At 42.2% G+C, this 16,944-nt stretch overlaps 1 protein-coding gene and 1 pseudogene across 3 annotated transcripts in view; both read right to left on the bottom strand.

Annotated features, from left to right (window-relative positions):
• Positions 1 to 16,944, bottom strand: part of TANGO6 (transport and golgi organization 6 homolog) — a 194,652-nt gene that overhangs the window by 32,438 nt on the left and 145,270 nt on the right. For 2 of the 3 annotated variants that reach the window (XM_045045579.1, XM_003998190.6), the window contains 2 exons: positions 15,355 to 15,506; positions 4,782 to 4,895 (listed from right to left, as the gene is read on the bottom strand). In XM_045045579.1, coding sequence (XP_044901514.1) covers positions 4,782 to 4,895; positions 15,355 to 15,506 — 266 coding nt within the window. The remainder of the gene's footprint in view (positions 1 to 4,781; positions 4,896 to 15,354; positions 15,507 to 16,944) is intronic. The other variant, XR_002150077.3, reaches the window with a different exon arrangement.
• Positions 1,869 to 4,775, bottom strand: LOC102901047 (annotated as a pseudogene).

Below are 16,944 nucleotides of genomic sequence, written 5' to 3'. Positions count from 1 at the left end.
CTTTCTATTTCTTCTCTCACTTTACTAACCAGACACACACACACACACACACACACACACACACACACACACACACAGTCTCTCTCTCTCTCTCTCTCTCTCTCTCCCCCCTCACTCACTCAGGGTGTGTATGCACTTGTAGAGGTTTTCTTTTTTGCTACTTTTGTAAAAATCCATTTTTATTAATAGAAAATAAACACTCAGTTTCAGTTGTTATACCTGTTGTTAACAACAAAAAAAAAAGAATTTAAAATAATCACTTAATCCTGTTTTGACTAAAACAATTGAAACTGTGGCTTAAAAAAAAAAAAATTCAGCACCATTTGCTCATAGGCCTTTCAGTATTTGTTCTAAAGTTTCTGGAACTTTCCTGTCTGTAAAGTACAGGAATTACTAAGCTCCACGAGGAGGCCTCTCTGGGACAACCAATGAGAAGGCAAGCAATCGTCATAAAAGGAATCCATGTACATTCAGCAAGGTAACTCAGACAATACAACGACTCCCTCCCCTCCAGCTCAGGAGGGACATGCTTCTGAGCACTGAGGGATGAAGAATCAGGCTGTTATTTGCTGTTGGAATTGGCTAATAACAGTAAATCTCTGGCACAGATGCTACTGGTTCTTAATATCCTGTGATTTCAGGAAATTCTGCAAATAGTTTGGATTTAATTCAATTTATTCAGAAATTAAACCTATGTAATAAGGTTCACTACTCTGTCAGAGTATCTTCTGGTTTAGTATCTTATAAAATACATGTAATACTTGCAGGCAAATCATAGTCTTAAAGTATACTTAGAATACTGCATTATTCAAACCAAAACCTATTTTAACAAAATGTCTATAATTAAAAGTAGCTGATGAAACGAAATCCAAAGTTATGACAAGGGAGACTCACTCTCACTAAGCTGTGTTGCTTAAAGAACTTTAAAAAGCACGTGCCCTGGGGCGCCTGGGTGGCTCCTTTGCTTGAGCTGACTCTTGGTTTCGGCTCAGGTCATGATCCCAGGGTCTTGAGATCAAGACCTGCATCGAGCCCTGCACTGAGCTCCACATGGAGCATGGAGCCTGCTTAAGATTCTTTCTCTCTCCCTCTGCCCCTCTCCCCAACTTGCACTCTCTCAAATAAAAATAAAAATAAAAATATAAATAAAAAGCATGTGCCCCTACAGCCATTCAAGTACAGGTGAGGTGCACCCTCTCCTCATTTTTTACCAAAGGATTCCAATCAAGGATGGGCCAGAAATTAGCATTTCTAAATATTTCATAAAAGTCCATAGAAATATTAAAAAGACTTTTAAGAAATAACCCATACAGAGAAAGACAGATACCATATGTTTTCACTCTTATGTGGATCCTGAGAAACTTAACAGGTACCCATGGGGGAGGGGAAGGAAAAAAAAAAAAAAGAGAGGTTAGAGTGGGAGAGAGACAAAGCATAAGAGACTCTTAAAAACTGAGAACAAACTGAGGGCTGATGGGGGGTAGGAGGGAGAGGAGGGTGGGTGATGGGTATCGAAGAGGGCATCTTTTGGGATGAGCAATGGGTGTTGTATGGAAATCAATTTGACAATAAATTTCATATATTTATAAATAAATAAATAAATAAGTAAGTAAGTAAGTAAGTAAGTAAGTAAATAAATAAATAAATAAATAAATAAATAAAAAGACTTTTAAGGGGCGCCTGGGTGGCTCAGTCAGTTAAGCGTCCGACTTCAGCTTAGGTTATGATCTCACACTCCGTGAGTTCGAGCCCCGCGTCGGGCTCTGTGCTGACAGCTCAGAACCTGGGGCCCACTTCAGATTCTGTGTGTCTCCCCCTCTCTCTGCCCCTCCCCTGCTCATGCTCAGTCTCTCTCTGTCCCAAAAATAAGTAAAAAAATTAAAAAAAAAAAAAAAAAAAGACTTTTAAGACTGTCTCTCTGTATCAGTGAGCAGCAGTGCCCACCAGAATTTCCTGAGAGCACAAAGACAATGGCAAGTCATATACTCGCTCAGATATTCGAAGGATGGGGGAGGGTGACTGTTGGGTCATCCTTAGCCGGAGCTTCTCTAGGCTTTTAACTATATGTTGATCACCAATGTGAGTCAGGTGGACCTCTGTGAGAGAATGGTGTTCGGTGGTCAGGATCTCTTTTGTACATTTTTTCCTAAATGGAATACACAACAGATAAGGGAGTAGAGGAGGTAACACAGGGAAGATACTCCTTCTAGCTCAGAAGGAGTGGAATTGATAAAGCCCATATATGCATTCAAGAAGTCCATGGAGTCCTCCAGCTGTGGAGAGTGGCTAGAATTGACACTGTGGACCATGGGAATGTTTTCCTGCACAGCTCCAAAAACTCTGCATAGAGGTTCGTGGGATCCTGTGGCCCACCGATAAAGTGAGTGGGAATAGTCACAGAAGCAAGAGCTCCCACCCAGCATGTTCTAAACTTCTTTCTCTGGATGATGTACCGCAAGAGACTATTGATAACTAAGTTCTCGTCATTGTTGCGTATCCCTGCCCACATGTCCCACAGCTCACTCCCAGAGCATTTGATGTACGGCCCATAGACTGGGGTGAGACCTCGAGAGAATACAAAGAAATCTGCGTCAATTGTGTGAGGATGAATGACAGCATGCCTCCATTTAAAAACATTTTTTTAATGTTTATTTATTTTTGAGAGAGAGAGAGAGACAGAGACAGAGACAGAGATAGAGAGCGAGCATAGGAGAAGCAGAGAGAGGGAGACATAGAATCCGAGGCAGGCTCCAGGCTCTGAGCTGTCAGCACAGAGTCTGACGCAGAGCTCGAAGCCACAAACCACAAGATCATGACCTGAGCCGAGGTCGGACGCTTAACCAACTGAGCCACCCAGGCGCCCCAGCATGCCTCCATTCTTGAGCTGCTTTTGGAAGAGAGGACGGTGAATCTCAGGAAATATACCTCCATTTGACAGATAGAGACTCCTCACGGTAAGCTGACAAGATCATTTCTGCTCGAACCTATAGAGCACCTTCTGAGCAACGATACCTCTGTAATCATGAGACAAAAGGTTGATCCTATGGTTCTGGAGCCCCAGATGCCACAAAAATGCCTCTATGATGCTGGCCTGCTCAAATATGGAACAGTGATGTGGTCTCGTTTGTCACTGCGACCAAAGACCAAGAAACCCAGGGCAATCACTCGTTAAAACCTCACGGTCAGACCTTCCCAAATCTTGTACTAATCACAGCTGGAAGTTGGAAACCTAGGTAAAGGCACAACTATCTCAGGATTTCCAACCACACCCACAGAGTCCTGGTAGAAGATGTGCAGTCTCTCGTAGGTGAAAAATCTGCCTGACGACTTCCACGAGTGAAGAGCAGGAGACAGCTGGAGTGCCGGGAAACACAGATAGGCCACAAACAGGGGCACGGCTAGTCACCCCACCTGAACCCACCACTCCTTCATTGTGTGGAGGTGATCTCGGTGCACCATGGCTGCGTCTTATCCCCTGCTGCCCGGCACAGCAGTTTGGAGCACCCGGTGCCACGGTGCCCGCGGCATGGCAGGGCCAGGCGGCAGCCAGGCACAGCACACAGCCCGCAAGGGCAGCGCCGGCCAAGACAAGCAGTGAGTAGTGGTAAGTACCCAGATGTGCTGGTTGCCACGGCCCACTCACACAGTTGTATGGACCTATTTCAATAGTGTTGTAATTCACATTTTAAACTACAATTTTATTTTGAAATAATTTTAGACTTACAGACAGCACAGAGAATTCCTGTATACTTCTCACCCAGTTTCCACTCTTGTTAACAACTTACATATCAATGGCGTATTTGTCAAGGGTTTTGTAGATCTTAAGGATGGGTGAAAAATACTTTCTTAACTCCCGCTTGTACAGCAGACTCTCATCAAGGGCAGTTTGTAGCCGTTAGCAATTTATTTAATTAATCTGCATTATTGAGTTATGATCTTTGTGTTCCCCACCACCATCAAGACCCTAGATAATAACTAGGGGACAACTGATGAGTTCATGCTTGCACAAAAATGGTGTCAAGAACTTCATGTGGCAACATTCTATCATGAATAAAGCCTGTGGGTCTGACAAAACACTCACTCTTCTAATGGCTTCACTGACAGTTAAATACTGATGTGCCAGCCACCAGTGAGCATTGTGGACGGCAGGAAGTGAATTATTAATATAAACTCTCTCCATAAACTCATCTGGGAATGGGTTTCCATTAAAATCAAGAGGCAAATTAATTTAGAGGTCACTCATTCTTAGCACACGTATGGATATATATACTTTCTTCCCGTATTGGCCACACACTAGGGAGAAATCCAACCAAATCCACTTGGAGAAGGAAAAATGTTTATGTAGCAACTAAAATCTTGTGGATTGAATTCACAGCTAAAAAGGAAACATTTTTAAATGAGAGCCTTTAGTAATTTGGTATGAACAGTGAAAGGAGTCAGGGAGACAAGTCACTAAAGATCAGGCTCCAGAGGCAGGCTTAGTGTGTTCCTGTTCGCTCACCTGGAGTCTGCCCCTCTGAGAAGAACACCAGGACTCAGAGTCTCGATCCACAGACTTATGCTCTGGTTCTCCTCCAGCGGTAGGGTGTGGTTTGCCTACTATTTCAGAAGAAATAGGGACTCCTATTAAAGATGCAAGCAATATAACTTTCCTACTACAGAATAAAATCTCGGCTGATTTTATTCTGGGGATAAGGTCTGAGGTCTCCTGTGGTGAGATTGATGAGCAGGAAAAAAACCAAAAAGGTACGGAAACTGCATATGGTGAGAAACTGACTTACCTCAGTAGCTTTCTGGCTGAGGCCCCGAAACAGCAGCACGATCACGTGGATGGCAGCTCTGCGCACTTGAACTTCATGGTCTGTTTTAGCCACAGCAATCAGGCAAGCTGTTACCTAGGAGGGCAAGGGGAAAAGTCAATAAAATTCAGGATTGCACAATTACCTAAAGTTTTTCAACTATGTTCCACTTTCTACACATCCACCACAAACAATCTGGCTTAGAGAGGGGTGGATAGTTACCTCATTCTCCATAAAGAGAGACAGATCTAGTGGTGGAGACCTTGATTTAGTCTGGCTTTTCCGGAAAAGGGCAAAATCCGGTTTGGAATTCAGGAAGAAGATTAGGGAGTCAGCAGGGATATGTGTATAAAACAAAGGTATGGTCAAATTCAAGTATTTCCTCAAAAGTAGGAAGAAATGTTACTTGTCCCCCTTTGGGAATGCTAAATCAAAGAAAGGAAAGATGGCCCAAACCGTAGTGGCTTCTAGGGAGTGAGGACCATGGGGATTTAGCTAAGCAGGCTTTGGAGTTCAAGGCCCAGCATGAATATGAATGCGCCGTTGATGAAAGTTACAGCCCAGGGATAGAAAAATACATAAATATTCTAACTGATCTACTTCCACATGTCCAGGTGTCCTGGTCCTGCAATCTAGCATACCCCACCATGTGAGTCACCCGGGGCCAATTTCAGAGTCTCCCCGGGTTTCTTCATGTGTATAGTAGGTCTTTCAGGGCTCATTTACTTTAAAAGACAGCTCTATAACAGAAAAGACTAGAAATTACTAGCACAGCATGTGCCAGATATATAGCTAATAATTATATGTCGTAAAATAAGAATGTTTCTAGATCCTGTTACCACCCTGCCCCCATCCCACTCCTGGTTAAGAACAAAAATATTTTAAAACCTCAGTAAAGAGATACTCCTAAAAACAATGGCAGAAAAATCTTCCCGAGGCATTCATGCAAGATTAAAAAATTGAAAACGAAAATTTTGAAAGTTGTTCCGTGACCAACGGAACAATAATCTGAAGGTAAGTCTCAATTATTCAATTGGCTTCTCACGTATTTTGTTATTTCATTTACTGTGTGAGTGTATTTCTTGGCCAACCATGGAAGGATTTCTAACCATGATAAAAAAAATAGCCAGATTGTGTGTTTGGAAACATGTATAAATACATATTATGTTTAAAGAATGGTTTTTAAAAAGGTTTTAAAAAAAAGAATACAGGCACAAACGAGGAAATAGGCTTGTGCAGAAATTTTAACTATGCAGGTTGTATTTTTCACAGCTTTCAAACAGTTGGGCATAGTTCAAAGTGTCTAATTAATCAGCGATGGCAGAGAGATTAGAAGAAGTAGCTTGTTCTTAAATATAATTGCATCTGTGATGTACTGGCACTTAATCAAGTTGTACATCTATTAGACAAACTTGCATGTTGCGAGTGAAGGGAAATCCCAGGAAAGCTCAACAATTTGGGGGCTGTTTTTCAGTAAGATCCAGCAAGCTGTTTCTGCTTTTGACCTGGGACACCCTGACCCAAGGCCATCAGTGGCTTCCATGCCTGTGGCATTAACGGTAGAAGCAATTCAGTCTTAGGAGGAATTCCTTGGGTGACCTCCAAACAGGTAACAATATAATAGCTACCTCCACTTGCACCCTTAGTATTTACAAGGTAAGAGCTGAAATCAGAGAGACAAGTTAGAGCTAGGTCTGAGTCCTTCCTGACACAAGGAGGTTTAGCTTATTCAGTCTAGTAACTACAGGACAAAAACCAGCCTGGGGCCGCATAATGTGCAGATGCTCCCGAGCCTTTTGCCTGCCTCCCTCTGGGTTGAGTTTGGGGCCCAGGTTTCCAGGTTTGGTGGATCAAGGCTTCTTGGCCTAGAGCCCTGCTGGTATCCAGCTTTGCCACCTCTGTCTCCCACACTATGCTGAGCATGCCGTGCCTCAGCTCTCAGCGAGTCCAGCTCTGGCTGTCGGGTGTTAATCCCACAATCAGGAGAGGCAGAAGATTCCTGCCTGGAAAAGGGCTTGCCCCGCAAGGCCAGTGCTGTAATCCTTGTGCCACTTTGAAGGCATGGCTGAGAGAATAGCTGGTTATTACGAGCTTTGGTGAGATCAGTTGGAATGGCCTCCTGCTTGCTACAGACTATTATTTATGCACCGAATAGGACCCAGTTCATCTGCAATCAGCCATCCAGGATGATCAGGAAGTGGCCCATGAAAGGAAGGATGTTCACAAACCTTCCTCAACACCTCTGTCACAAAGACTAAATCCTATGAAACATATGATGGGCAATTACGCAAAATGTTTTTTTTTTTTTTAAGTTTATTTATTTTTGAATGAGAGAGACAGAGTTTGAGCGGGGGTGGTGCAGAGAGAGAGACAGAGAGGGAGACACAGAATCTGAAGCAGGCTCCAGGATCTGAGCTGTCAGCACAGAGCCTGACGTGAGGCTTGAACCCACAGACCGCAAGGTCATGGCCTGAGCCGAAGTCGGATGCTTAACCAACTGAGCCACCCAGGTGCCCAATGCAAAATGTTTTTAAAGCATCAGAATTTTAATATGGTCTTGCAGATATCATCTGGAGACAAGAACAGCCTTCTGTTCAGGTCACGCTCCCATAACCAACTTGTAATGTTGCTCTCCTACAGGCCACTGACGCAGACCCCTAGTCAAACCCTAGAAGCAGGGAGGATGCATAGCCACTCTCTTCCATCTCCCCATTCGGAACAAGTCACTCTCATACCTAGTCTCTCTCACCTTCAACCCCAAGGACACACTTACCATTGACTTTCACCTCTAAAAGGCTTGGCAAATAGATAGATGATGTAAGGTCTTTACTAATTTATGAATTGGTGTCATATTTCTATTCTGTTCTGTTCTGTTCTGTTCCTAAGTCCTCCCAGAGGATGAAATCCATCCTATGTGATCTTCATGTTGCCTGCCTTCAGGGTCAGCATACCTAGTCTAGTAAACCACACTGTGGAAGGCTTTCTTGTCATCACTGCCTAAAATACGTACATCATTCTGCCATTCTGAGAACCACGCAAAGAGGAAGATGATGGTTCCTCTGCATACACTATAAGTCAGTTTAAGCAATTTAACACTTGACGGGAACTAACAGGAATAAGGAAAAACATCACTTCCCAAATAGCTGGCACACACCAAGCATACTCAGAACTACATAAATAAAGATAATACAAATGGCAAGATTACCAAAAACCAACTTTGGAAAATTCCAGGAGAGAAGGTACCAGAGTTGAGGTATGTGTCAAGAAAGCAGGACTTCAATTTTCCAACTGCATTTTCATCCCTTTTCTTAACCATTTCTTTGTTAAAATTTCAGTTGGTCTGCTTACTTATGTGAAACCAGACCATCTGCCCTTCTATTTCATCAACTAAGAAACCTTAAGAACAAAGGCAGTACAGTCTCCCATTCATACGTGCTCAGCTTGCTCACATAACCTGCTCACGGAACCATGCTGGGTCTGTTAGCTTCTGGAGGTTCTCCCAGAACGTGCACTCCAGTCCTCATCTCAGGGGCCTATGCAGCTTCAACACGCACTTAGGGAACTAAGTTAGTCATGGTGAAACTGGTAATCAACCCGGATCATTCAGTGGGATCAGAGGTGATAGCTTTGCATCAGACCTCAAAGCTCAGGTTTATGGAATTCCGGGCACCACATTAAAAGTGGATTTCCCTATGGACTTCTCACCTAGGGCACATCTTACTTACTGTACTGAGGATAGGCCTCTCACTGTGGTTCCCTTCCATGTTTACTTTCCAGAGAGAGCGATGAAGATGAAAATGCCTATCAAGATTTGGTTTCAAGCACCACAGCTCTTGACAAGAACAAGGAGAATTAGGGAAAAGTAACAATGCTTTCCAAACAAGTTAAATCTTGACATCAACAGAGAGGAAAAACCTGAATTTCCAGCACAGGAACTGAAGGCGTCGATCCTATCCTTTATATCCCTTTCCTACCAGCAAATGCCATCAAGAATAGACAGTGCCCAAATCTGGACCACCCAACAGGTAGGACAGCTTTCTGCAGATGCCCAACAGCTACAGCTACGACCCCCCAGGTCAGGTCATGTTAGAAGAGACCATGGTGGTTAGTTTGTTCAATTTCGTACCAAAACAGATTACACATATCCTCTTTCTCTGCCTGTCTGACACTTGATCAATGCAATCTTCTTGCTGCCCTGATAAGTCTAACTGAGGGTCCCAGCTGTGGTTCCCTCAGCACCTTGTGCTTATTCTATCATATCACTCTAGTCCAGTGTCTATTTATTCTTCTGTGTTTCACATTCTACAGAGATTTCCTTGGGGGAAGAGACTGTGTGCTTCATCTGTGTGCTCCAGTATACCTGGAACATGGCAAATGCTCACAGAGGAGAATTCCTTCAGTTTGCAGCAAAGGCCAGTTTCCCCAAAGTTCCTTCTCCACCAGAACATACTACAAAAGACTTAAGAGCTTTCATGGGACACTTAACAAACTGTCACAGAGAATGACACGGTAACTAAAAAAATAATATCATTTCATTCTTGGGGCGCCTGGGTGGCTCAGTCGGTTAAGTGTCCGACTTCAGCTCAGGTCATGATCTCGCAGTCCGTGAGTCTGAGCCCCGCGTCAGGCTCTGTGCTGACCGCTCAGAGCCTGGAGCCTGTTTCGGATTCTGTGTCTCCCTCTCTCTCTGACCCTCCCCCATTCATGCTCTGTCTCTCTCTGTCTCAAAAATAAATAAACGTTAAAAAAAAATTAAAAAAAAAAAAGATCATTTCATTCTTCTGCTTTGGTTTCCCAACTCACTCAAAGTAAAAGCCAAACTCCTTATGAGGCCCCATCAAGACTGCCATCACCTCTCTGACGCATTGGCCTTGCTGTTCAGTAGCGTGTCAAGCATGCACCTGCCTCAGGGCCTTTGTACTTGCTGCTCCCTGCACCTAGAATGCTTTCTCCCCAAGTATCTGTCTGGATCAGTCCCTTGCTTCCTTCAGGTCTTATCTCAAATGTTACTCATCAGTGAATCTTTTCCTGTTCATCCAAGTTCACATACAACAACAAGTTCCCTTTGTGCCCCTTCCCTTACTAGATTCATTTCCTTAGCACTTACTCCATCTGACACAGTATATATTTGTTTACTTCCTTACTTATTCGTTACCCACCCCTCCTTTCTAGAACATCAGCCACATGAGGAAAGGAACTTTGTTGTGTTCACAGCTGAATCCCCACCATCTAGCACACAGCTTGGTTGCAATTCCTATAAATGGCACAGAGTAAGTGCTCAACGAACATCTGTGGAAGGTATCAACAAATAAATGAAGAACTACTTCAGACCCATGTCCACTATCCCACTTTTTCCATGAGAATGAACAAGAGTGGTCTAACTACAGGAGGGCTCAATGGCCAAAACACTAAGGCTGTCAGGTGTCCAGTCATGTTCAAACTTGTAGTCCACCCAAGGCAGCTGGTTTGGCACTGATGACATGGCAAGCGTGGGATGCTACATGAGAAGGATCATCTAAAAAGAAGAGACAAATTATGTGGGATGGAAACACCTGGTTTTTCAAATCAGAGGGAATATATTGCCTTCTGAAGTTTCATTGCCAAAAGCAAGTGCTATTAAGATGGAGCTACATGACCCTTCCTGTCAGTAGCTCTACTTGTATGGCGATTCTCTTCCTTTTTAAGGACAAATGCAATCTTTTTTTTTTTTTTTTTTTGGCACAAAAGAAATCTTATAAGTGAACTGAAAACATTTATTGGAAGACAACATACAGTTTGGTTAAGAGCATGAATTCTGGAATTGCCCGCCTACATTCAAATCCCAGCCCTGCACTTCCTATCTGCATGACCTTGGCAACTTATTTCTCTGTGCTTCAGTTTCCTTTGTGAGTGCTGGATCAGTTGATACATGTAAGGTACTCAGAAAAGTATTAAGTGCTTGCTATTATTACTATTTTTAAGATTTAAAAAAATTATTTATTTTGGGGTACCTGGGTGGCTCAGTCAGTTGAGTGTCCAACTCTTGATTTTGGCTCAGATCATGATACTCTCACGGTTTGTGGGATTGGGCCCTGCATCAGGCTTTGTGCTGACAGCACAGAGTCTGCTTGGGATTCTCCCTCTCAGTTTCCCTCTGTCCCTCCTCCACTCTCATGCTCTTTCTCCCTCTCTCAAAATAAATAAATAAACATTAAAAAATTTTATTTACTTTGAGAGAGAAGGAGAGAGAAGGGGGGAGAGAGAGTCCCAAGTAGGCTCCAAGCCATCAGTGCAGAGCCCAATGCGGTTCAGATCCCATGAGCCATGAGATCATGACCTGAGCTGGAACCAAGTCGGATGCTTAACTGACTGAGCCACCTAGGCAACCTCTTTTTTTTTTTTTTAAGATTAAAAAACAAACAAAAACAATTCTTTATTTCAAGAGAAAGGAAGAGAGAGAAAATTATTACTATTCTTAAAGCATGTAGGAACCAGTCTTCCCAAATAAGCCTTACCTTCTTCTTCATTCAATATTTATCAAGAAACACTGCATGCCAAGCATTGTGATGGGTGCTAGGGGGTATGCAAAGGTAAATAAAGATGGGCTCCACCCTTGTCACGCTCACAATTTGTTAGTGATCATAAACACACCTGGGATTGATGTTTCAGGAAGTCCAGATCTCGAGAAGTAGGGCAGGGTCACTGGACAAGGGGCTGGCCAGGCAGGTACCCCCACAGCAGCAGCTCCTCACATGGAATTTAAAAGCTCTCTTTTGTGTTAGCACTCATGGTAAGTGAACAGCCTACTACCTATTTACACTTCATTTCTGAAGGTTTAATAAGCAATCCGAGATTCTTGCTGTGAGCCAGGAAATTGTAAAGCTAAAAGACCCCTTATGATGTAGACCCTGCCTGCCTCTCTTGCCTCGGTTCTGCCACCAACTAACCTCCCACCCCCACTCCTTCACTCCAGCCTTTAGGATCTTCCTACAGTTTTCCAAATATTGCCAGGCTGTCCCACACCACACTGCCTTTGCACAGCTATTCTTTCTGCCGAAGTGCCTTCTTGGGCTACCCAATTTCTACTTGTTCTAAAGATTCAGGTCCAAACATCTCTTCCTCTAGCACCTCTTTGTCAACACTCAAACCTGACTGATGGGCTCCTAAAATATGCTCCTCCAGCACTTATCACGAAGGACTACAACTGTGGCCATTGATGTTTGTGTCTTCTACTAGGTTACCTATGCCTAGAAGCCAAGGTTGGTATCTTGTAGGGTTTTGCAACCTTGGCCCCTGACAAAGGGCCTGGCACACTGCAGGTGTTTGGTAAATGTACAAGTGGTAACATCGGAAGGAGGCTAGTTACCCTAGAAATGAGAAATGAGTTCTTCTCATTTCCTTGCTGCCATGATGATCACTGTCATCATCGGCCTCCTTCAAGTCACCAAAATCCTCCTTAAAGAAAAATCTCGGTACAAAAACAAAACAAAACAAAACAAAACAAAACAAAACAAAACAAAACAAAACAAAACACCAAATCGTTTCTCAAATGTCACCTTCTCAATGAGCTTCACCTTGAATACCCTATTTAACATTGCAACCTCCCCTCCACCCAACACTACAATGCTGGCCACCCTTATCCTCTGCTTTTTCTTATTTTCCACATATACATTATCTCCAGATCCTTGTAACAATCCTTCATTGCAGGCATTTTAATCCTGCCCACTTTTTTTAGTAATCTCTATCCCCATCGTGGGGCTTGAACTCACGACCCTGAGATCAAGAGTTGCACGCTCGACTGACTGAGCCAGCCAGACGCCCCTTTGATTCCATTTTCTAAGTCAGACACTGAGTTCAGAGTCTAAGTCATGTATGCTTGAATGAACGCAGGTAAGTAGGTGGAGGAGGTAGGCCCTCACTGATTCCCATCCCCAAGTGCACTTGGAAATTTCATTCTCTATCAACAGGTCAGGTGGGTCTCCAGAGAGATGATACTTCTTGAATGTTATAAAAACCTGCTTGAGCTCAATTTTTCTAATCAACCAAACCAAGAAATTTCTCTAACACTCTGATGGAAAATCACATGCTGCCAGCATGCTACAGTTTCCTTAAGAGAGAAAACGGGAAGAAGAGTCTAGGGACTCAAGAAGAAACATGGTCTCAGTTTTTTGGTTCAGAGAAGACCATGATGTTCAGGTGTTGTTTGGGGTCAATGGTTTTAGAAAGTATATGAGATCCTGTCAAACCTAAGCTGATCCACTTGGAGATCCAGGGTAAGTTTTCATTCCATTCACAGCTATGTTTTAAAAAATTTTGTGATGCTTGCACAATTCTGCAAATATATTAGAAGCAGTTGAATTGTACCCTTTAAATGGGTGATTTATATGGTATGTGACTTCCATCTCAATAAAGCTGTTATTAAAAATAATAATGTTTGGGTTTGGTTCATATCACAGCTTATGGCTTGGTTTGGGTTGAGTCATATGAAGGTACCAAATAAACAGGAAAAAAATGTGGGAACTGCTTCCATATTTGACCCAGAGAAGTTATAAAAGGCTGAAATCTTTAGACAATATAATTAAATAGACCCGCAAATGCCTTCTATTGTGTTACAAGTTCATATACTAAAGGACAAGGGATTCACTCCTTGGATGAGTGACATCCAAAACAACCAAAGATCAGATATCTAACGGTTCACATATGGTAGAGCACTCTAAGGTGTTAAGTTGGTAAGAAGCATTATTTCTAAGTTTTTAAAAAAAGACACATAAATGGGTAGTGGGGACTATTAAGGAGGGCACTTGTGATGAGCACCAGGTGTTGTATGTAAGTGTTGAATTGCTAAATTCTACACCTGAATCAAATATTACACTATATATTAACTAACTGGAATTCAAATAAAAACTTTTTAAAAAAAGAAAAAAATATACAAAAAGATGGGCAGAGAGGTGTGTCTCTCATGGAAGAGTTAAAGGAGAGGAAGTGGCTGATGCATAACTTTCTTAAAAATCCTAAGTTGGAAAAAAAAATTCTAAGTTGGAATTTAAGGGCATGAGTAGCCTTTACTATCAATAAAACAAAGCCTATAAAGCTCAGGAATCAGGAAATGCCATAAATTCAAGGGTATGCGTACATCCATGAGTGTATTTTTCTGCTTAGCGATAAGACACAATCACGACATCAAAGAAAATTCCTTCTCCCTAGGAACTTCTTAAGATTTGTTGTTCAACATGGTCTGAATAAAGAAGCCAGTATTACAGTTTTGTAAGTTTTTGGTCTAGTGAAGTTATGTGCTCTATGTGAGAGATATGGTCTCTCATAAATAAAAAGGTAATATAAACTTTTAAAAATTTATATATTTATAATTTACATGTCATTTTCTTCCAAATAAAGATTTAAGATAGTCAAGTGCATTGGTAATAAAACGACTCCTGGCTACTTATTAACTAATCTTTTTCCATCCAGCATCATCTTTAATAGCAGAGTGCCTAGCACACAGCAGGAAGTCAAGATATATATTAACATACTGATGACTAAATAAACGTGAGGGCAAAGATAAAATGTAAGGGGCTGGAGGAAGATGTTCGTAGAGGACAACAACAGGACGCACATTTCATTAACTCAGAAACTCTGAAACCAGGAAGAGCGTGCAGTGCCAACATCCTATATGGCTGCCCAGTCATCCTCGACCTACTATGTACCAGGTACTAGGTGTAACATGGTAAACAAAACATGGAACTTAATTAGTCTCTCTGGTAAATAACCTCGTCCCCCTGAATACAGGGCACCTCTGACCAAAGAGGACCAATTAGAATCTATGCCTGGGAATTTTCTGTGAACAGAGATGAGCTCACAGATGGCCCAGAGACCTGGGGTAGAGATGTTTATTTTTGAGAGAGAGAGAGAGAGACAGAGTGTTAGTGGGGGAGGGGCAGAGAGAGAAGAAGACACAGAATCTGAAGCAGGCTCCATCCAGGCTCTGAGCTGACAGCACAGAACCTGTGCTGGATTGAACCCACAAGCCATGAGACCATGCCCTGAGCTGAAGTTGGACACTTAACCAACTGAGCCACCCAGACGCCTTTTTTCTTTTTTTAAGTAACATTTACTTCTTTTATTTTTAAGTTTATTTATTTTAAGAGAGAGAGAGAAAGCGTGCATGTGGGAGGGGCAGAGAGAGAGGAAAAGAGAGAGAGAGAGAGAGAGAGAGAGAGAGAGAGAGAGAGAGAGAATCCCAAGCAGTTAGTGAGGAGCCTGATGTGGGGTCCGAACCCACAAACCATGAGATCATGACCTGAGCAGAGACCAAGAGTCAGATGCTTAACTGACTGACCCACCCAGGCGCCCCTCAATCCTCTTTTAATACATAAGGTAAGTTAAGGTGACTTGTTGTCACTTGCCATAAAAAATTCTTATGAATCTAACTTCCAATATACATATAAGACTAGTGAGGCTGAGGCAGGTTCAATGATTTATCTGATCTGGAAAAAAAACCCAGAGATCTGACTCTCAACCCCAAGCTATATCACAGGTCCAAGTAAAAAGAAGCATTAGAAAAATAATCAACGTGCAGTACCTCATGAACCACAGAGCCCAGCAGAAAGTCCAGCCTCTGGCACAGTTCTCCAAGGTTAGATAAGCTGCTGGCCCTGTGAGCACTATCTGGATCTCTTGCCCCCCTCAGGAATGTGTGGATCAAAGGTTCTCTGTACTTTGAGACCATGTCCCCTATAGGAAAAAAAAAAAAAAAAAAAAAAAAAAAAAAAAAAAGAAATCAAAATCTTTAAAAACAAATTTTCAGGTTCTTAAAGAAGGAATAATGATACTATCATAGTATATTGTATGGTGTTTTATACTTTCCAAAGTACTTGCATAACCAACCATTAGAAATTATGCACTGGGAGCATATTTAATGTCACGTTGGAAGAAAACTAATAACTGACCATTAGATTGAGTAACAATGAGGACACTGTTGACTCTGACAAGAACGGTTTTGACGGACTGGTAGGGGTAAGAGCATGACAGAAGTGTTGTTGTTGTTTTTTAAGTTAATTTATTTAAATTCAAAGTCAGTTAACATACAGTGTAGTATTGGTTTCAGGAGAAGAAGCCAGCAATTCATCAGTTACATTCAACACCCAGTGCTCATCCCACAAAACGCTTTCCTTAACGCCCATCACCCATTTAGCCCATCCCCCCACCCACCTTCCCTCCAGCAACCCGTATTTTGTTCTCTTTATTTAAGAGTCTCTTATGATTTGTCTCCTTCTCTGTTTTTATCTTATTTTTCCTTCCCTTCCCTTATGTTCAACTGTTGTTTGTTAAATTCCACATATGAGTGAAATCATGTATTTGTCTTTCTCTGATTCCCATCACTTAGCATAATACACTCCTCTTCTATCCACGTTATGGCAAATGGCAAGATTTCATTCTTTTTTTAAAACCATTTATTCACTTTTGAGAGAGATACTATGAGCAGGGGAGGGGCAGAGAAAGATGCTCAACCAAACAAGCCACCCAGGAGCCCCAAGATTTCATTCTTTTGACTGCCAAGTAATATTCCATTGTACCACCTCTTTATCCATTCATCAGTCGATGGACATATGGCCATAATGCGGCTATTATTTATAGCACTGTTGTAAACATTGGGGTGCATGTGCCCCTTCAAATCAGCATTTTTGTATCCTTTGAATAAATACCTATAGGACAATTGCTGGGTCATAGGGTAATTCTATTTTTAATTTTTTGAGGAACCTCCATACTGTTTTCCAGAGTGGCTACACCAGTTTGCATTCCCACCAACAGGGCAAATAGTATTCCCCTTTCTCTGCATCCTCGCCAACATCTGTTGTTCCCTGAGTTGTTAATGTTAGCCATTCTGACAGGTGTGAGGTGGTACCTCGTCATGGTTTTGATTTGTATTTCTCTGATGATGAGTGATGTTGAACATATTTTCATGTGTCTGTTAGCCATCTGGATGCTTTCTTTGGAAAAGTGTCTATTCATGTCTTCTGCCCATTTCTACACTGGATTATTTGTTTTTTGGGTGTTGAGTCTGAGAAGTTCTTTATCTGATATGTCATTTGCAAATATCTTCTCCCATTCTGTCAGTTGCCTTTTAGTTTTGTTGATTATTTCCTTTGCTGTACAGAAGTTTTTTTGTTTT

The sequence above is a fragment of the Felis catus genome, chromosome E2, assembly GCF_018350175.1.
Source record: "Felis catus isolate Fca126 chromosome E2, F.catus_Fca126_mat1.0, whole genome shotgun sequence".
Taxonomy (NCBI): domain Eukaryota; kingdom Metazoa; phylum Chordata; class Mammalia; order Carnivora; family Felidae; genus Felis; species Felis catus.
Note: the sequence above shows the minus strand (reverse complement) of the source record. Positions and strands in the feature narration are given on the sequence as shown.